Source organism: Cervus elaphus, chromosome 10 (genome assembly GCF_910594005.1).
Source record: "Cervus elaphus chromosome 10, mCerEla1.1, whole genome shotgun sequence".
NCBI lineage: Eukaryota > Metazoa > Chordata > Mammalia > Artiodactyla > Cervidae > Cervus > Cervus elaphus.
In genome coordinates, this window is record NC_057824.1 from 17,786,858 (window position 1) to 17,807,260 (window position 20,403).

Consider the following 20,403-nt stretch of genomic DNA (forward strand, 5'->3'; position numbering starts at 1 on the left):
GATGTAGTGGTCTCTGCTGTGGTGGCTGGTTTAACCGCATTTCCATGCTCTGCACTCAGTTCAGGCTGTGCCTTGAGCCTGGCCAGGCCCACTGCTGACTCCTGCTGGCCTCCAGGGATGCCCCGGCCGGACCACACAGGCTGGACCACACAAGGTCTTCAGGATCTTTGGCCCCCAGGCCCACCTTCGCTGGCTTCACCAGCTGGTGGCTTTTTATCAACTTTAAAATCTCTCCCCCAATGCCTCCTTATCCACCTGGAATTGGTGGTGTTATGGGAGTTGGGATGCTGTCTGAGGAGGGAGGCTCCCAAGACCCCTGTCCCCAGCCCCGGGCTGTGCACCTGAAGCTGAAGGGTCTCCCAGCCAGCGAGCGACCCAGGTGAGGACCCGGTCGGCTCCCTCCTGCCTGACTTCATCTCGTTCCCCTAACACAGCCCACGGGGGAGGCCTCAAGCCCTTCATGCAGGAAACACATGGGAGCTTCTTCGGTCTGATCAAGCGGGGATCTGAGCCCCAACTTCTCTCTTGTCCACCCCCGGGCAGCAGACACGGGGAAGGCTGGGTCCCCCTCTGCCTGGTTACGAATTAGGACACACAATACATGTTCAAGAAGCCCCATCTCACCTCCCTGAACGCTGCATGCCGCTGAGGCTCAGCTCACAAACCCCTCTTCCGGGAAGCTGTCCCTTTGGGCCACCCCAAGCACTGACCCTCACAGCCGGCACAGGACAGGCCTCCACTAGGTGAGCAGAGGCGCTGGCCTGTTCCCACTTCTCCACAGGGCCCAGCACTTGGGCCAGAGCAAGCTTCACAAACTCACCCTGTTAAAATGCAGATTCCGACCCAGGGGGACAGAGCCTGCAGGTGCCGGGGAGCATGGAGGGCGGAGCTCAGCGCCTGCTGAGGGCTCTTGACTGTGGGCGTGTGGGTGGGCAGCGTGTGCGTGAGTGAGGGAATGAACCTCCATTCGTAATAACCAGCAGGCCTGGCTCCCTCGGAGATGCAGACAATGTGTAGGGGTGCTGGGGGCCCCTCCCCACAGCCCGTTACTGGAGTGTGGCATCTAGAAGCTTTCTGTAAAGCCTTTATGTTTTTATTGCACATCATATAAAATGAACTGCACCGTACTTGAAACAGACAGGACATTCACAAGGACGTAGAGACCAAACTTTTCTTCTTTTCCAGCCCTCACCTGTGTTCCGCAGCTACCACATACACTGGCAGAACCAGGTAACGGACAGCCGTTTGTCTGGGGGCCGACGCGCGGTGCTGGCCTTCAGGACTGTCTGGTTTGGAGACTGCTGGTGACCATGGCAGGTGTCTGGGCAGGACAGCAGGGCCAGCAGAGCACCTGGGGCCTGTGGGCAGAGCACCTGGGGCCTGTGGGCAGAGCACCTGGGGCCTGTGGGCAGAGCACCTGGGGCCTGTGGGCAGTCGATCTGCTGGCGGAGGCCCAAGCACCGAGAAGGAAGACAGGGCAGGGGCGCGCTGCACCCGCCGCCTGCCTCAGGACACAGACATCTGTGACTGGTGGACAGAGTGGAAGACACGCCCGGCTCAGGCCCCACCCTGGCAGCTGGCGGCGGCCCATCACCCCTCCTGACACACGTGGAGACAAACACTGGGCAGCAATGACGGGGGCGGCTGGGCCCCACATCCAGCAGACCACTCTGAGGACACTCCAGGGTGCTGAAAGCAGGCTGTTCCAGGGCAGTCACTCGCAGGGGGAGAGTGTGGTCAGAAGGCCCAGGAGCACTGCAGGGGCCCGGCCCGTGGATGGACAGGGCCGCAGGCCCTCACAGGCTGCTGGCGGCCGAGACTGGGGAGCGAGGGGCGGGCCTGCCGGCTTTGCCCCTCTTCTTGCCTGTGGGCTGCCGTCTCTTCCTCCCAAGCTTCTCCTTGCGGGTGGCGGCCGTGGTGAAGGTGATGCACTGGGTGTCCAGGAAGTCCAGCAGCTTCCCCGAGGCCACACGGATGCCCTGCTGCTTCAGCTCGGCCTGCAGCTCCGCCAGCTCGAGGGGCTGGTACAGCAGGACCTTGCGGTAGAGGGCTGGCTGGGAGCGGATATAGCGCCGCACGGCCTCCTCTGTGGCCACTGCCTGGACGGCCGCCTGGGAGGCGCTGACCGCCTCCTCGCCCGCCTCCTCTTCTCCCGCAGACTCCAAGGCCGCTCCAAACTCACAGGAAGAGCTGAAAAGCACCAGATGGTAACACCTTGCAACACCCCTTCTTTCCACCTCCACCCCAAGACCAGGAGCCTCTGAGGGCAGGAGTGTGTGTCTGCGTCCCCTGTGAGCCCAGCACACGGCAGGGACGGCCCTGGTGCGGCAGGAAGCCCCAGGCGGCTATGTCCTTGGCACTCCAGCTGCTGGCCTGAGCAGGACCACACTCTCAGCCAGGATCTAATGCCGAGGGCAGCTGCACTAGGCTGGCCCCACTTGTGGGCGAGCATGTGGGAGCCCCAGAGGTCTGCCTGGGAGGCCCACAGGGGGTTGACCTTTAACCCCACCTCAGTCTCCTGTTGTCCAAACCCAGAAGGCAACTGGGACTTCTGAGTGTCGGCCATCAAGCCTCGCTTATGCCAACTCTCAAGGCTCACTGGGCAGAGGACCTAGGAAGCCACTGGCCCTGTGCTTTAATGTGGTTACCTCTGTGAGCTGCAGGAGCTGTCCCCGCTGTCCACAGAGGTGGCCGTGGACTCCTGGGAGGCTGGAAACTGGGCGTCCCCGCCAGGGTCCAAAGGCTCCTCCTTGGCTGGTGACACGTTCAGGGCAGAGATGCTGCCACCAGGCTGCTGCTTGCGATGTTGGGGGCCCTTGGTCTTGGCAGGTCCCTTGGACCTCTGGGGAATGCGGCCAGGAGGGGCCTCCAGCTGGGTGTGGCCAGCTGCTCTTGAAGCCTTAGAGGTCTGGGTGGTGTAAGTCTGGCTGCAGGGAGCCGCCAAGGGCAGCTGTGAGGACTGGCCCTCGTCCTCGGAGTCTGACTCCAGCGTCTGGTGAGTGTACTGGAATATCTCCTTCAGTTTCAGGACCATCTGGCGTTTGGGCAGAGGGCGGACCCCAAACCTGAATGCGGAAACAGGTGCACTTCAGCAAAGAGCAAACAGTTATCAACAAATTAAACTGGTGGCTGTGTGTATTGAATCTTAAATGCCTGACTCATGAGCATTCAGAGCTCAGTATCCATCCTGAATACCCACAGAGCAGACTCAGGAATATTCCAGAAGGGCCACACTCTGAGTTGTGAGTGGCAGGGTAGCAAGGACCTCCCTGGGGCCCAGGGTGAACAGTGGAATTCACTGGAATGTGATAGTTGTGATGTTCTTTGAAAAAACCGGGTCTTCATCCTCAGACCATTAAGGCAAGAGTCCCATTCCCACCCACGTGGCACGTGGAGGCCTGTCCCCAACGGGTGACCTGGAGGAGCATGTTTCTCAGCCCTGAGTCACATGGGGAACAGTAGGTGAAGAGCCAGGAGTCATGTACAGCCCCCACCAACCAGAGGCTCCTGCCACCAGAGCCCAGAGTGGACCCCCACAGCAGACCCCCCTGTTCCCCACTTCGCTGAGCCTGGACACACATGGGAGGGAGGGTCTGCTCAGAACGAGCTTTCCCGAAGGACACTGACCTGTCCAGCTCTTTCTTCAGCACCGGAGTCTCCATGATGGAGTACCTTGGCATTGGGGTTATGGGCACTTTCGGGGGCAAGTTCTTCCGATCAGCACCTTCTGGACAGAACAAAAGAAACACGTTTTAGCAGGAGGGCCTCTTCTGACTCTGGCAGTGTCACCCAGATACTTTGCCCGAGCTGCCCTCACTCTGGGAGAGCGGTGATGTCCACCCTTCCCCGCTTGACTCCGGCATCCTGTCTTCCCGTCAGGAAGCATCACATGGCACATGGTGAAGGTCAGGGCTCCGCGGTGCTGACGCTGCTAGGGGCTCAAAGGCAGGTAAGTGGGGGTCAGGGGTCGGGCTGAAGGGGCAGTAGGGTGACTGCTTATAGGGACAGGATTTATTTTTGGGTGATGATGCAAACATCCTGGAATCAGACAGTTGCAGAATATTGTATGAAAAGTACTGAATTATACACTTGAGAGGGTGAATTTTATGGTATGTGAATAACATCTTAGTAATGCTGTTCTTTTTTTTTTAATCAGTATTTAAAAGACAGCTTAGGTACATGGACTTTGGTTCTTCTCCTTTTTATGAGATGGAGCCTTTTGAGACACCAATAAAAACAACAGTCTCCTGAAAAATGCACAACGTTCTTTATACAATTTCACAGAGTCTGTCACCCCCATGATCTCCCCTCAGTTCTAAGATCCCCTGGTCTCAAGTCTCCCAAAGTGGTTCTCACACGCCACCTGGGCACCTGTTAGAAATGCAAATTCTTGGTCACACCCCAGATCTCCTGAAGCAGCAGCTCTGGGGTGGAACCTGGCCTGGTTTTGAGATGAAAGTCATGTAACTTTTCATGTGAACCACTCGGCAGCACTCAGGACATTCACAGCGCTGTGCAGCCCCCACCTCTTTCTTGTTCTAAAACATTTTATTCCCCAGAGGAAGCTCCAGGCCGGTCTGTCCCCGTTCTCCGCCCCCTCCGCCCCTGGCGATCACTCATCTACTTTCTGTCTCTGTGGACCTGTACATCGGGACGTTCATGTCAGTGGAATCACACAAGCTGGCCTTCTGTGTCTGGCTTCTCTCCCTGAGCACCACGTTTTCAAGGTTCATCCATGCTGCAGCCTGTGTCAGAGCTTTGTATGGCTGAGGAATATTACACTGTCTGGATGGACCACCTTTTATTCACTTATCAGCTGATGGACATTTGGGTTGCTTCTACTTTTTGGCTGTTGTGAATAGAGCTGCTGTGAACACGAGTGTACAGGATGTGTTTGAGTCCTAATCTCAAGTCCTTTGAATGTGGAGTGGAATGACCTGGTGATAATGGCAATTGTTTGACTATTTGAGGAGCCACACGTCTGCTCTTAAGATGAACCTGAGGGGCTTGTCACAGTCTCCCTGAAGCGCTGGTGAGGTATTCTGGAGTGGGGCCGCAGACAGGGGTCCTTAACAGGTGCCCGGGTGAGTGGTAGGATCCAGGCAGCTTTAGGACGCCCCCACTTACTAGCTTAAGAAGTGTACGTTTGACAGCAGGCCTTTCCTCCCTAACCGCGGAGAAGGTCAGGCAGGCAAGGGGAGGGCTGGCCACCCCTCGCTGTCATTGTGGCTCCTCACGCCCCTCAGTGTGAAACAAAGACAAACACCCTCCCACTACTCACCTGGCGTCTGTAACTCGTGTGAACTCTGGGCTCCATCTGCGCGCGGCGTCTGGGGCAGAGGAAGAGCCTCTGAGGACCTCTGATCTTCTTCGTTCCAGTCATCCCACAGAGCTGAGTTCAGAAAGCTCTGCCGGTGGCTCCCAGGGGAGCCGGCCCCAGAGGACTTCTCTCGAGACTTCCTCCGGCCAGCGTGGCTCCCTCGGACGGGGGGGGTGCCCAGCAGTGCCGGGGAGCGGCAGTCCCTGCTGTCTGGGGCCCCCTCTGCCCTGCTGCTGGGGCTGCTGGTGCTTAAGGGGCCCGTCCGCTCGAGGTTCAGGTGGTCAATGGGGATTGGTGAGAGGGGTTCCACGTGCCAGCACCAGTCCTCGGCTGGAATCGGGGGGTCACCGTCCAGCAGGGGGCTGCTGCTCGCCTGCTGGGAGGCTGCCTCCTGCTCGTCTTCACTGTCTTCCACCTCCACCACTTCACTCACGGGAGCCCGAGCCGCCGGGCTCTGCGGAGGAGGCGGGCACCTTGGGAGCTGCCCGGGGAGGTCGGCGAGGCCTCCTAAGATGGGTCGGGGAGCCAGAGGAGAAGCGTATGGGAGGCATCTGCGGCGGGGGCTGGATGTGCTCCTGCAGACCTGCCTTCTCCCGTCAGAGCTTCCAGGAGTGGTGGGGCCCAAGCGTGGGGACGACGTCTGGGGTACGATGACCGAAAACTTACTCGTGGCTTCGGGTTCGTCCCTGTTCTCTAACAGGGCTCTGGGCGTGGGCGGAGACAGTGGGTCTGCTGGTGGCCTGGCCCTGAGGCCTGTGATCTGGGTCTGCGAGGAACAGTCGCAGCTCCTGCCAGCCAGCGGAGTGGCGGGCACCAGCCACGAGGTGTCCGTGGTGGTGCTGTCCTCCTCGGCGCTGGCCCCCAGGCGCCCCTCCACCTCCTGCGGCAGCGGGGCCTGGCTTCCTGTCTGGCTTTGGGGAGGCTCCTGCTCTGCGTCGAGGTCGATGATGGAGAACAATTCAGAGGACTTGGCGCTGACTTCCAGAACTTTCTTGTCTTCTGTGGGACTGTTCAGAAATGATTTTGCTTTGGTTTGCTCCAGCTCCAGCTCTTCATCTGAATCCAGTAACAGGATCACCTCATCTTCTCTGTTCACGCTGCAGGGAGAAGTCTCAGGCCTGGAGCTCTGGCGGCCAGGTCCTGACCAGGTTAGATCCATGGGTGGAGATTTTTCTGGGAAGATCAGGACACCTTTACCTCTGCGTTCTAATGGGGAACTACATTCCTTGTCTTTCTGGCCTGGGTCCTCACGTGATGAGGGAAGGCGCCTGGCCCTCTTTGGCTTCGGTGATGAGTTCTGGGAGGCCACGCTGGAAGCTGTGCCCTGCAGCGGGAGGTCACTGGGGCTAAGGGGTTGAGGACGTGGCTGGCGAGGACTCCGGCCTTGATGGGGCTGTGGTGGGAAGAAGCATGAGCGTGAGGGGTGTGCCTGCTGGTGGGCAGAGGGATGGAAACCCTCTACCTCGCTTTCCTGGATGGTCCTATTTCCTTCCTCCTGATTGCTCATCACCCGGGAGAGTTCAGGGTATCCAGCTTGAGGTGATGAAAAAGGCTGTTGATCATTATCATCATCAACTGAGCACAGAGGGGCGTTCTCCTGCCTCTCTGCCCGGCCCTGGGCGGGGCTGGAGGAGTGGGGAGGAGCCGGTACTCCCTTAGAGGCCTCTGCTTTCTCTTCCCCATTCAAAGCCTGGTCGCTGGGGGGCAGGAGTGTGGATGGTCTTGTGTTTCCCCATTTGGCCGGGGTCTCATCTCTTCCTTGCCCAGATGATTCCAACTGCCCTGCATTTTCTGGCTGTTCTTTATCCTGTTTGCTTGTGAGGATTTCCCCAGAAACTGGACCATCCTCCCTGAGCAGGTCGCCTTCTTCCTTTGGCTCTGGTTTCTCCCCCTGGAGCCGCTTTCGCTGAGTAGCTGCGAATTCATAAATTTCTTCCATCTCCTCCTCATTGACCTTTTCTCTGTCTTCTTCACGGCCCTCAGGTTTCAGCAGGGCCTCTGCTCCCTCCTCCTCACCCAGCCACATAGAACGCAGGAGCTCTTGGAAAGTCTCCACTCTGCCGTCAGCGTCCTCATCTTTCTGCTCCTTTTGCTGTCCACCTTCTGCATCCGTCACAATGGGCACTTGTTCGCACAGGTGAACAAGCTCACTCACCCCAAACCTGCAACAGGAAAGCCACACGTCACCACCCCTGCGCAGAGGCAGCGCCCCGGCTCAGGAGGCTCAGGGCAGGAGTCCTCACGGGCTGGACGGCCATGACTCTCCCTAGCCCTTCCCCACTCCCCTGCGGAGACGGTGCCCATGTTCATGCCCAGCAATGCCCCAGGTCACTCAGCTCTAGAAACACAGCCTTTGGGGAGGGCCGCTGTGCAGCCTGAGTGTGGGCTGAGGAGGACCGCGGGGCTGGGTGGTTCTGTGACCGGACCCAAAGCACTGGGACTGACACACACGGGGACGCCCAGGCTGGTTCGGGTCAGCCCAGATGCGTGCGCCGGCCTGCCTGGCGCTCTGCCGTCTCATCGGCGCCTTGGAGACCCCAGAGGCCGAGCCTGCCCCTCCCCAGGTTCCACCCCAGAGGCCTCGTCGGGAAGCAGGATGTGGGGGTGGAGACCGGGCAGCTGCAGCGTCAGGGGCATCAGAGCAAGCATCCTGCTCGCGTCCACCTTCTGGGACTTGGAGGGGCGGCCGCTGGGCAGCTCTGGTGGCGGAACTGCCGAGGAGTGGCGGGGCTGGGGTGGGGGCTGAGACCACCCCCTCGTCACTCCCAGCGAGCGAAAGCCACGGGGCTCCCCTCCAAATGTTCCCTGTGGCCAGAATCCCAGTCAGTATACCCTGTTCAAGGTCACCACTGGCCATAAACTTGGGATTAAAAGGTACAGGAAGGACTCAGCCCTGACCTCTCATGGGCCATCAACCAGATAATCCCTGCTGGTTACTGTCAAAAACCGAGAAGTAAGTGGAAAGAACAGCCCGGACCTCTGGGCCAGAGAGCGCAGGTCGGGGGCCAGCTGGGGAGTCAGGACGCTGTCGGCAGCATAGAGGTAATGCAGGAACGCCTGGGCGGCCTCGGCGCTGACGTCACTCAGCAGCACGCGCTGGTGCCTCAAGTCACCATCCTCTTCAGCCAGGAAGCCTTCACTGTTTACCTGAGGACAGATGCACATCGAAGAGTTACTGATGGGACAGCCGTGACCCGGGGCAAAACAGGCCTCAGGAGGTTCTGGGAGCCTCGGATCTTGTCCTGGGATAGGCGTTAGCCAGAGTCACTCCGTTTAGCTGACCAGGAATTCTGCAGGTTAGGGCACAAAACTTGTCTGTTTCCAAACTCAAGTCAGTGATAGAGGCTCAAGAAGCCAGTCAGTTCTCTCTCGACAAGCCTATCAAAGGCACTAGAACCTTCTGACAAGACTGGCAGCAGTTTCCAGGATTCTTGCGATGCCACATTCAAGTCGACATGACAACACAGAAATGTCATAGCAGCTCAGCCTTAAAGAGGTCAGTTAGGGACCTTCCTCGTGATCCAGTGGCTAGGACTTCACACTCTCACTGCCAAGGGCGAGGGTTCAATCCCTGGTTGGGGAATTTAAGATTCCTCAAGCCACACAGCATGGCAGAAAAAAACAGAAGGTGATTATAAGACTTCACTGATAATGTAAATAGAGGAAAAGGAAACAGTTCTGGGGAAAAAAGGATTTTTATTCAACGGAACAAGAAATCTGATGTTTCCCAACCCTGAGCTCATCTCCTCATAGCACTTCTTGACCTCAAACCTGTCTTCTCCAGGGAAGCACAACCTTGATGCATCAGAGGAAGAACAGGTCAGGGGCAGAGGGCAGAGAGTGGGAGTGTGGGGAGGAAAGAGGGCAGGAAGACAGACGGAGAGGCTGGGCACAGAGGGGAGGGTGGAAGGGGGGAAAGGGGTAAGAGGGAGGAGAAGGAGGAGGGAAAAGAGCAAAGGGGGAGGAGGGGAAGGAGGCCACCTGGCCACGCACTTACATGCTGCATGAGAAGTGGGCATCGGGCATAGAGCACAAACTTGTGGGCATAAAGCACCTCCCCACTGTCTGTCTGAAACTGAATGTCGCTCAAGTGTGGGTTGTTGACCATGGCACTGAAGTCGGCCACCAGCAAACCAAGGGCAAGCTGAAACGAGACGGGGGAGAGTGGCCACTCCCACCGTGGCCCCCCAACCATGCAGGTGCCCAACAGACAGGGCGTAGGCGGCCAGTCAGGGCCTCCTGCTGCTCCCCACAAGGTCTGACGTTGGGCTCCACCCTGAAGTTACCTTCAGGCCCTCAGAGACAGGGAACAGCAAGACCCAGTCCTTTCTCAAGTTCTCTGTCACACCCAATCCCCGGCCTAGACAGGAGGCCTGGCCCGTGGAGACAGAGGCCTGGAGCATGGAGAGGCATGGGTGATGGCCTCACGGGACGCGGTGGTGGCGTCCGCAGCTGCTAGGTTTCCGCAAGGAAGCCACCAGCCCAGCCGGATGTGACAGGTGGGACCTTAGCCCAAGCAGTTGTGGGGTCGGCTGGAAGGAGTCCATATCCCTTCTCTGACACATGCCACGTTCCCAGGGAGAACTTGGTGATGAGCGCTTGGCTGATAGCGATGTGCTCACGGTATGATAACTTCTCTAAGGGAAACCCAGTTTCTAACCCAGAAAGTCACCAATACAGAACACGAACTGTTAGCCGGAGGCCTCCAGGACTCTCGCGAGTCAGTCAGTCAGTCCCATTGGTTGGATGAAGCACCCTCACAGGGCAAGGGTGTTCCCCGGGCCCCAGGACAGAGTAAGCTCCCGGGGCCGGGCTACTGAGGCGCCCCTGGGGTTCAACGAAAGGGACAGAAGCCTCATGGCAGAGCCCGGACGGGACAGGAGGTCCCGTGGGCGCTCGCCTGGCTCAGCTCAAAGGCTGTCAAGGAGTGTCTGTGGACTCTGCAGGGGCTTGGAGGCTGACTGTGAGCCGGCTGCACTGGACAAGCATCACAGCCATGACCATGGAGCCGCGAGCAGGACCAGACATGCTCACCGAAGCCCGGCCGCCCTCCTCCAGGTACTTCTCCTTGGCTGGCAGGACAAACCCAGTCAGTGGAAGGCCGCCGAGTGACAAGTCCATCCCTGAAAGGATTTGCAGGTTAAAAACATCAACCACCTGGGAAACAACATCACCCGGGCTGACCTGAGGACGGCGTCATGGAAGGCGATATGCCCAGAGGCCACCTGCACCCCCCCCGCCCCCCCCCCACCCAGCAGAGTTGTACTCGGGAGAGAAAGCCAAAATCAACCCTCAAACCACTTGCTCTGGCAAAAGGCTCTGTCCTCGGTCAAAGCTGAAGGAAAACTGACGGACTCGCCTAAGTCACATTCACCTTTGGGGAGAAAGGAAAGCACCCAGAGAGACTACCTCCTCCCGCCAGACAGGGTGAACCGGGACTGCGGACCCGAGTGGCCATCGCAGCCCTGGTACCAGGGCGGGGAGGCCCTAAGGGTCGGGGCCTCACCTGCAGCCCCTCCCGAGCCAGCCAGGTCCCTGCTGCACGGGCTGGCGGGCAACCCCTCTCCCGCCAGCTCCAGCAGATCCTGCAGGGCCTGGCGCTCCCTCTGGCTGGCGGAGGGCACTGGGCTCCGGAGGCTGTGGCCCACAGAGTGGGCGCCGTGGGCAGAAGGGTGTGTTCCCACACTCAGTCCTGGCGGCTTAGGTGGTCGTGGCAGCCGCATGGGCTCCTGAGTGAGACCCTGAAAGAAGCGGGTGAGCCAGAGTGAGTGCGTGGCCTCCACAGTCGCCACCACCTCGAGGGACCTGGGGAGCAAGCCCTAGCCAGAGCCACTTGGGAAGCTTGTCGCTGTTACCCCTGTCAGCAGGCGCCTCTGCCTTGGCAGGGGCCATGCCTGGGGCCTTTGCGTCTACAAAAGGGGCCTTAGCCTCCTAGCATCGGAGGCGCCTTCGAAGCATAAATTGTTTCGAGCAGGTGAGTGCCGATTCCAGACACCTGTACACAGGCCTGTCCAGTTCCTGGGTCCCATCACAGGCAGATTATACCAGTCCAGGGTAGGACCTGGTATAATTCTGAACTCTCCAGAATCTTAACACATTTGGAAACCTGTGGGCCTCCCAGTTCCTACTGTGCGAACCGTCTGGTTGTTGCAAAGACAACACCCTAGACTCCACACCACGGCCCTCGGCTTCCTCCCCTCCGCGCTTGGTGCTGCAGTCAGAGCTGCCACCCTCTCCCCAAGCCCACCTGCCCCACCGGAAGGGAACACACCTTGGTGGGCCGCTGGGGCACCAGGGGAGGCACCAGGCTGGCCGTGTAAAAGGACTCCAGGGCCCCAGCCCCGGTCAGGGCACTGGCCTCCCACAGCAAGTTCTGCGCCCCTCCAGGCGGTCGCAGGGCCCAGCTGCCCTTGGCCAGCTCTTCCTCTCGGATCCTGCTGGCAGGGAGCGGCGGCGTGCTGGACAGCTCCACCTCCTCCGACAGGAGCTGGGCCACGCGGTCCTCTATCTGCCGGCCCGTGGTCTCCGGGTCCTGGACTAACAGCTGTGGGGGGGACGCGGGGGCTTTCTTCTTGCGGGTTTTCTTCTCTGGAGAAAAAACAGAAGCAGCACGGAGTCATCCTCCCACCGGGGACCCCAGGGGAAGCTTTGGCAGCTGCTGCGCGGCCAGGCTTCTCAGCAACCCCCTCAGCCGCCGCACCTGCTCCTAGTCTCGTCTTCTCTGCAAAAGCGTTCCCCAGGCTGAGCGCCGCCGGCACCGCCTCCCGCTCTGTCTCCGAGCGGGACAGAGCCATGGCCACCAGCAGGTCCTCGGATGGTGCCTCAGGCCCAGTGACCCTCCGCCTCTTCCGTGGCTCCTTCTTGGTGGTGGCTCCCTTCCGCTTCAGACAGCCAGCTCCATCGCTGAGGCTTAAATGGCAGCCAGACCGAAAGGTGAGTGAGGCTAGAGGGGTGAGCAGTTCCTGCTCTGAGGGTCCCCACTCGACCCGGGAGGGCTGGACCCCTTCTCCTCAGTGGGGGCAATGAGAGGAAAGGGATAAACGTGGATCCAACATACAGAAGGATCAGCAGCTTCTGTGCTCAAACTGTCAGGGACGGGAAGATCTCGGGAAGGACTCGTGGAAACCAGTCCCTGCCAGCTGGTCTGTTTACGAGCCTCTGAGGATGGAGCGCTGTCCCCTCCCAGTCCCTATGGATTCTGTACCCAATTTCCTTCTGAAGCATTTCATCTCCAGAATCAGCGCTCTGTTGTCCTCCACCACTACAAAAGGCCTTTTTCTTTTTTTTAAAAAAAATCAACATACTTCGATTTTTCTTCCTTTTCCTTTGACTTACCTGGGTGCCGGAGCGCCCGAGGCGCCCACAGGCTGAGCCGTCTGCAGCCGCACAGCCTGGAGCAGGAGCTGCGGACCGACCTCCATCTTCACCGCACACTGTTTCAGGTGACTGATTCTGCTCTTCAGGGTGAGAAATGGCTTGCCGCAGATGGGGCATTCAGGGATCGGAGGCATGGGAAATCTCAGTGCCTTTTCAGCCTCATCCAGGCACCTGGAGGAAGACAGCAAAGGTGGGACCACCCTTGCCTGGTCATGTGATTGTAGATGGGGCTCAGGTCAGTGTGGTCGTGCTATGGGCCAAGGCTTGCTCCCCCCACAAGCTGGTCCCTCCCCACAGCCGGCAGCCAGCCTCCAGACACTGCATTTAGGTTTCTGTGAGCAAAGGTGTCTGAGGAAAGCAAGGATATATTAAGCACAGAGTCACCAGATTCAACATATGACCCAGCAATTCTAATCCTAAGTACAAACCCCAAAGAACCGAAAACAGATACTCAAGCAAATACATGAAAAGCGTGTTCACAGTAGCTCTGTTCACAAAACCCAAAAGGTGGAGACAGATGTCCATCAGTGGATGAGTGGATGAACAAGATGTGGTCCATCCATACAGTAGAATATCATCAAACCATAAAAAGGAGGGAAGCACCGAGACAGCACACCACGGATGACCCCTGCACACACTCTGATGAGTGAAAGACGCCAGACACAAAAGGCCACATATTGTGAGTCCACTTATGTCTGGAACTGCAAGTCCCCAGAGACAGAAGGCAGGTGAGTGGTTGCCAGGGGCTGAGGAAAAGAGGGAAATGGGGGTGCCTGCCTCATGGGTCTGGGGCTGACCGAGGTGATGGCTGCACAACTCTGTATGCACTAAGTAAACATAATTGCACTGTTCACTTTAAATGCTGAATTGTATGGTATACAAATTAAATCTTAAGCTGTTTTTTAAAAAAAAGCAAGGCTGGACCAACCCTGATACTGAAGTACTAATCTCAAGACTCCCCCCTGGAGATTCCACAGGAGCCTTGGAGCTGGTCACACCTATGGGCAAAGTGAGCAAAGACAGGTGACGGCCGAGCTGCTCCTACCGGTTCATGTGCTGCTGCCTCCGTGTCACGTTCATGGCTGAGAGGTTCTTCTGACAGATCTGGCAAAAGAACAACCCCTTCTCCTCCAGGCTGTTGTTGGGTGCGGACACCTGTTCCTGCCCAAGCTCCTGCTGGAGGGCCAAGGCCACTGCGGTGTCGCTTTCTGTGGTGGGGAGCTTGGGCCCACACCCTGTGGAGACACAAACACCCATGAGGACCAGCTCGTCCCTGGACCTCGTGGAGCACAGATGCTGGGCGGGGCGTGAGGAGCCCAGACCCAGCACTGCTCCGCCTCATGTGGGGCCCCGTGCGGGGAGACTGGACACCAAGCAGGGTACTCCCCAAACTTTTAACAGGCACAAACACCCCCAGGAAGCTCGTTAAAGTGCAGGTCGGGAGGCTGGCACTCTGGGGGGCTAGGTGGAGCCTGAGACTCTGCATTTTGGCCAACTTCCAGGTGAGGCCGATGCAGCTGGTCCAGGACCACTCTGAGCATCAGAGCCCTGAAGAATTTGCCTTTTGTTCCCGTTTCTGCTAAAGTGGCAACCCTGGGCATCCCAGGATTGTAAGGCTCCTACTCCAGTGAATCCTAGGTTTCCTCTTTAAAGCTCAACCTCTCCTACTGCTCTGACTTTTTCTTGCCCTTCCAGGTCAGAGTGGAATGCTGCTCTTGGTTTTTCTTGGCATCAGACCAGAGGATGGACTGATTCTAATCTTGGGATGGTGCCCAAGGCGGCCGTGCCCACTGTTGCGACCCTGTCATACCTGATGTTGCCGGAGCAGACCCTTGGCACTCACGCAGGATATGCCCTAAGAACAAAGCCAGAAAAGCACCATACTTCATTTTGGTCCAGTACTTATTTTAAACAAAGAAATGGTTTATCTCTCCTGTTTATTACTGGGTATGATGTGAAGACTGATGGAAACAACTGAGTCACATGCAGGGCAGGGGTTGGGCTCATGCACTGGCTGAGTGACCCCTCTGCACTGCTTGGTGCCCCGTGGACAAAGGACTGATGCCACATCGCTGTGTCAGCTGCGTGGGCCTTTGGGGTAGCCTGAGAAAGCTCAGTAGTCTTGAGGTGAAACCTGCAAGTAAATACTGGGAAACTATGGATTTACTGGCTGTAGGTCTGTCAATAGTTTCTTCCTATTCCTTTTCCTTTTGTGTATTTTCACCAGGGATGAGGATTCCTGTTGTTTAGGGGATAAAGCACCACCTGACAGTCCAAGCCTCCTGGGGTGGTACAATGTGCAGCATATGGCACTTCCCTGCAGGAAAGGGTTAAATGACAACAGGCAAAACCAAGCAAATCCAGAAAGTGGGGAGTTTTAAAAGAGAATTGTCCTGGATTTTTCAAGAAGTCAGTACCACAAAAAACAAGGACAAGATAAGAGACTGTTATAGAGTCTAGACCAGAGGGAATACTGAGCCACGGCTATAAGCAGCAGGTGACAAATCCTTGTTCAGGAAGAGTTCGCTACAGAAGCAGTCCTTGGGGTAACCGGGGAAATCTGAATGTAAGCTGGACAGCAAGCAGTGTTCTGGAATCACACGTGTTTATGGTATTGTGGTTATGTAGGAGAGCCTAGGGGTGAAGCATCACGATGTCTATGACTTGCTTTCCGATGCTACAGAAGTGTCCATTTATAGAGAAAAGTGTGGCAGAATGTCCACTGTTTGTTAAATCTAGGTTGAGAGCATAGGGACTTCACTGTAAAATATTTTTCTGACTCTTTTGAATGGAAAATTTTTGTAATAAGAAGTCAAAGTAAAAAAAAGAGGAAGTGGTACCTTCTCAAAGAAGCTAAGTGAGAAATGACCCAGGTGACCCTCTGTTCTCTGGCCAGAGTGGCAGAGGCAGAGCGTGGGGCAGAAGGCCCACCCCAGGCTGAGAAAGCAGGCTCCTTCCTGACCCCTTCCCCCCAACGTCATCCCTGTTGGGAAGACAGCGCTCCCTTCATACCGTTCACCGCCATCACATCCTGAGGGCCCTTTGGGACATTCTCTTCAGGTGCAGCCTCGAGCGAGCAGCCTTCGGAAGCTCGCTTTAAACGCTCGGGGTCTGCTCTCTTGAACTGCTGCATTCGCTGGAGCACCAGCTCTGCCGCCCTGGGTTTGGAGGGACTTGGCGCCATCGCAATCAGACAGGAAGGAGGGGGCTGTGAGAGGCTGTCCGTGGAGGCCTCTGGCAAGGAGGAGAACGTTCACATGCGTCAGTTCTAGCAGGAGAAACTGAAGGGTCTTCTAGTTTCAAAGACCTCAGATTTCAAAGGGGTCCTTTACTGACTACATTAGGTGTAACTCTAAAATACTGATTGCTTTTTGGTAGCCTCACTGTTTGTGGTGATAAAAATACCTACCGCCATATGTATCTGTGATGGGAGGGGGCACATTTCTGAGGTGATAAACATGTTCTAAAATTAAGTGGTGGGGATGGTTGCACAACTCTGTGAATAAAGTCACTGAACCGTCCACTTACAAGGGGTCAATTTTATAGAATGTGAATTGTATCTCTATAAAGCTGTTATTAAAGAGTTACTAATGACAAACACTTGTATCTTTCTAGGTCAGAAGTTCTCTTTTAACTTGGTGTCTGAAGATGACCTCTGGGGGGATCCATGCAGCCCCTGATGCTGCATGTCATCCTCACAGGTGTGTTTTTAGGGGGAGCAGTGCAGTGGTCTGGGGGAAATCAAGCATAGCTTTCACTACACTCTCAAAGGGAGCGTGAAAGACCAATAATGTTTTGGCAATATTAATGAAGCCTTACAACAGTCTCTGAGCTAAGGCTTTACCACCACTGCACTGGGGAGGTCATGCTGACCACATAGGTAAAAAACATTATTTAAGATCAGGAAGTGAAGGTGAGAAAAATTTAGAAACAGAACTGAGTCCAAAGATCTTGTGCTATATTATATATGCAAGGCTGGTTTTCAGTTCTGCATGAAGAATGTATGTTGAGCATGTGGTTTAATACACCAGGGCAGCAGGGTGAGCAAGTTGCTTTAAACAAATAAACAGAGAACAATAAAAGGTGTCTGGAGGAGATAGGAAGGACAAGAAGATTCTCCTGGGACTCAAACCCACATGGCATATGCCTTCTACCTTCTCAGCAGCCTAACCAAATTGGCTTACCCACTGCAACTTACCCACTTTGGAATGAACTCAAGAAAATGAGAGAAGTAGAATTATTTTCATGTTCATTTAAAAAAAAAAAACACAAACTCATGTTAACTGCATGATGTAAACATTAATAGGAAAATGAAAGAGCAGACGGCCCCAAATATATCATGTAGAGAATTCATACAAGGGTTATGAACATTTTCTTAATGACTATTGTTTAAAACAAGAGTCAGCAAACTATGGTCTTGAGCAGGCTGCCTATTTTTGTAAATGAAGTTTTGCTGGAACACAGCCCATTCAATTACACATCATCTAAGAAGTAGTTTGCGAAAGAGACTGTATGGCCGGCAAAGCCAAAGAAACTTACTAGCTTTCAGAGAGTTTTCTGATCCTTGGTTTAAAATGGTACAAATCACCTCTGGTGTCCTCTCTGGCAGAGGTTCTGACTGGTTACCTGTCTGGGTGCTCCGCACGCTATCCTGGAGTACAGCAGAAGTGTGTACACCTCCCTCGGTGTTTTCAGGGGGAGCTGGTTCAGTCTCTGGCCTCTTGGGTGCCCCATGCTTTTGAGTCCGTGGGACCTGGCGGCCAGGGCGAGTTTTCCTCTCAGTGGGGCCTTGCAGGGTTTTGCTCTTAGAAGCAGTTGGTTTGGTCCTTTTTGGTTTGCTTCTTATCTGGGTGCCGTTGGAGGCCTTTTGTGTCTTCTTTTCCTTTGACACTTCCTTGGGGCCATTCTTTTTCACCCTTTGGAAAAAGCTGGCACAGAGTTCCTGAAAGTCATCATCTGACTCATCCATCATCTGACAGGTTTGAAGGCTTTCAGGCTGGTCCTGGGAGAAGCGAGGGTCGATATGGGGGCGTGTGCACAGGTGAGAAAGTGAACCCGAGTGTGAGCCTGGCCAGGCCTCATTCACACTGGAAGCTTCATTATGGTTCCTCGCTGCTTCTCACTGTAGTACCTGCAGAATTTGTACAATTGAGCAGGATGTGCTGTTCCCTCCCTCCATAATGATTTAAAATGTCTTTCTTGGACTTCCCGGTGGTCCAGTAGATAAGAATCCACCTGCCAATGCAGGGGACATGGGTTTGATTCCCAGTCTGGGAAGATCCCACGTGCTACAGAGCAACTTAGCCCATGGGCCACAACTACTGAGCCCGCATGCGGCGACTACTGAAGCCCGTGAGCCTAGAGCCTGTGTTCTGGAATAACAGAAGCCACCACAATGAGATGCCCATGCACCACAATGAAGAGTAGCCCCGGCTCACTGCAACTAGAGAAAGTCTGCGAGCAGTGAGGACCCTGCACAACCAAGAAAGATAAATAAATAAATTTTTAAAAATGTCTTTCTTCAAACTGAACCTTTGTTCAGCACACTGAAAGCTTACCTTTATTAAAGTTCACATCTGAGAGGGTCTGTTGTCCAGTAGATGCCTCCGAGAGAGAATACATGTGGCCCTGGTGCTTAGGTGATTCTCCAGGATCTCCATGGTGATAAAGCACATTTGATCCATTTAACTTTTCACCTGAGAAAAACCAAAAGCATTTAAGTGTAATTAGATAGACATTGTCATTTTATGTCATTTCTCCCAGGAAGGTACAAGAGCATGTGGAGTATGGGTAAAGTCTTCAGGGTAACAATACATCCGCCAAATACTCAACTATAGCCTGGTTAACACAAATTAATCATCCTACAGGCTGCCGCAACACGACAGGGGAGAGGGACCTAAAGGCCTATCAAAGTGTGTTCTTCCGTGGGCAGCAAAACGTGTGCATCTTGGAAGAATATAGTTTTTACCAGAGTCTGGGGAATGAATCCCATGAAGAGCAGTCACCACAGAATCAAGATGGTCCCTGAATCCAGAAAAACTATCTCTGGTCCAAGGCCGTCAGCTCTCAGAGGCTCTATCAGCAAGCAATATAATGAGAGAGAGAAAGAGGGAATGTGCACTTGAAGAAACCAAAGACAGGAATACAGCAGGCTCATCCTTCATTGACAGAACCAATTTTTCCAAATCAGAAAAAGGTCACTTTTCTCTATTCTCTCACCCCAGCCATTCTAACCCACGTGACCAGAATGCTGCCCATGTGCAAAGGCTGGGCCTTACAGCTGTGATTATTTATATTGGCACAGTTTAGTGGAGTTTTGAAAATCAAAACTGAATAACCCAATGGTAGAGAGTTCATTTCAGATACCATAAGGCAGTTTCCAAGGTCCAGGTAATCCATTAATCATCTAGTTTTCCAGAGTGGGGCAGACACACACACCTAGAATCTACTTTGCATGGCTCGCTCATTTTCATCTTCCATCTCTTTAGAGAAGCTTCTATTCTCAGTCTTTATCTAATTGAATCCTCTCCACTCCCATTTATTTTCTATGATCACACACTGTTTTCACAGTGGCATTTATCACGTTATTATCACACGTAATAGATTTATTGAATGCCTACTGTGCAGGCAGCCATCCCAATAGCTTTACAAGTCTAACTAGTTTAATACTTACAACAACTCTACTAGGTAGGACCTATTGACACCCCTTCTTTACAGTAAGGAACCACGCACAAGAATGAGAAACTGGCTCAAGTTCACACAGCCTTTCAAGAGGCAGGCTGGGATCCAATCCAGGCAGTGTGGTTCCAGGGCATTAGCTCTTATATTTTTATTCAGTAGCTTGTTATGTGTCCCCTACTAAGCTCAAAACTTCAGGAGGGCACGCGCTCATTTTGTATTCTCTTTGGCTGGCAAGGTGCCTGACTTAAGTGCTCGACAGTAATCTGTTGAATTAACCGCAAAGAGTTTGGTAGGATCCGGAGCACCAGAGAAAGTGGTGGGAGAGAAGACTGCGCGGAGAAGCAGAGATGCGTGTCTGATCGCCTGAAACGTCAAGCCAAGCAAACTGCTGGACGTGGGAGCTGGAGCAAACTGCAGCCTCCACACCGCCCTGAGTCGCCACATCTCTGCCGGTATTTGTCTAAAACAGCGTATCTGCTATAGGCGCTCTATCGGTATTTGCTAAGGGAAGTAATGGATCCAAACGAGACGGCAACTTTCCAGAGGGCTGGGGACTCTGCCTACCCAGCTTGGTACCTACCGCGGCCGGGCTCACAGCAGACGCGGAAAGAATGAATGGGCAGGTGCGGGGCAGACCCCCCGCCTCCCCCAACCCGGTGACACACGGGTTGCCACCTGGGGAAGGGCTGCCAAGGACTCTGGCGGCTACAAAGGCAGACGGCGAATTCCGATCGCCAGTCGGACGCCCGGGCGGTGACCCACGGGTATCCGGATCCCCCCACCCATCTTCCGTTCAGACAGCCCTGGCCCCTTCTACCCAAGCCCGGCTCCTGCCTCTAATCGCGGCTGGCGGCGGGCAAGGAAGGCTCTTTTCTCTCAGGAGAGCGAGAAAGGCCTGAGGCGGCCGGACCTCCTCTCCCGGGTGCAGACTCCCGGCCCCAAAGCCCGACTCCTCCTACCTCTGGCGCGGCCGCAGCACCTTCTCAACGGCGACCCAAGCGCCTGCGCATGCGCGGCGGAGAATT

The 20,403-nt window shown here is 55.3% G+C and overlaps 1 protein-coding gene across 4 annotated transcripts; it reads right to left on the minus strand.

Annotated features, from left to right (window-relative positions):
- Positions 1-1,070: 1,070 nt before the first annotated feature.
- On the minus strand, positions 1,071-20,390 carry SLX4 (SLX4 structure-specific endonuclease subunit). Of its 4 annotated transcripts, XR_006343051.1 has the most exons (18): positions 19,959-20,322; positions 18,256-18,393; positions 17,324-17,828; positions 15,710-15,931; positions 14,508-14,552; positions 13,743-13,932; positions 12,656-12,868; positions 12,021-12,229; positions 11,592-11,908; positions 10,827-11,061; positions 10,355-10,443; positions 9,318-9,464; positions 8,298-8,467; positions 5,282-7,482; positions 3,628-3,727; positions 2,649-3,065; positions 1,418-2,190; positions 1,071-1,373 (listed from the first exon to the last, which is right to left on the minus strand). XR_006343051.1 is itself a non-coding variant. In XM_043914147.1 (17 exons), the coding sequence occupies exons 3-17, from the start codon at positions 17,667-17,669 to the stop codon at positions 1,797-1,799; spliced, it is 5,295 nt and encodes a 1,764-aa protein (XP_043770082.1). In that variant the 5' UTR covers positions 17,670-17,828; positions 18,256-18,393; positions 20,338-20,390; the 3' UTR covers positions 1,071-1,796. The 4 variants fall into 4 exon arrangements, 3 of the variants coding, with proteins under 3 accessions (XP_043770082.1, XP_043770081.1, XP_043770083.1); XM_043914147.1 differs by lacking the exon at positions 19,959-20,322 and adding an exon at positions 20,338-20,390 and having other exon boundaries at positions 1,071-2,190; XM_043914146.1 differs by having other exon boundaries at positions 1,071-2,190; positions 19,959-20,328.
- Positions 20,391-20,403: the final 13 nt, after the last annotated feature.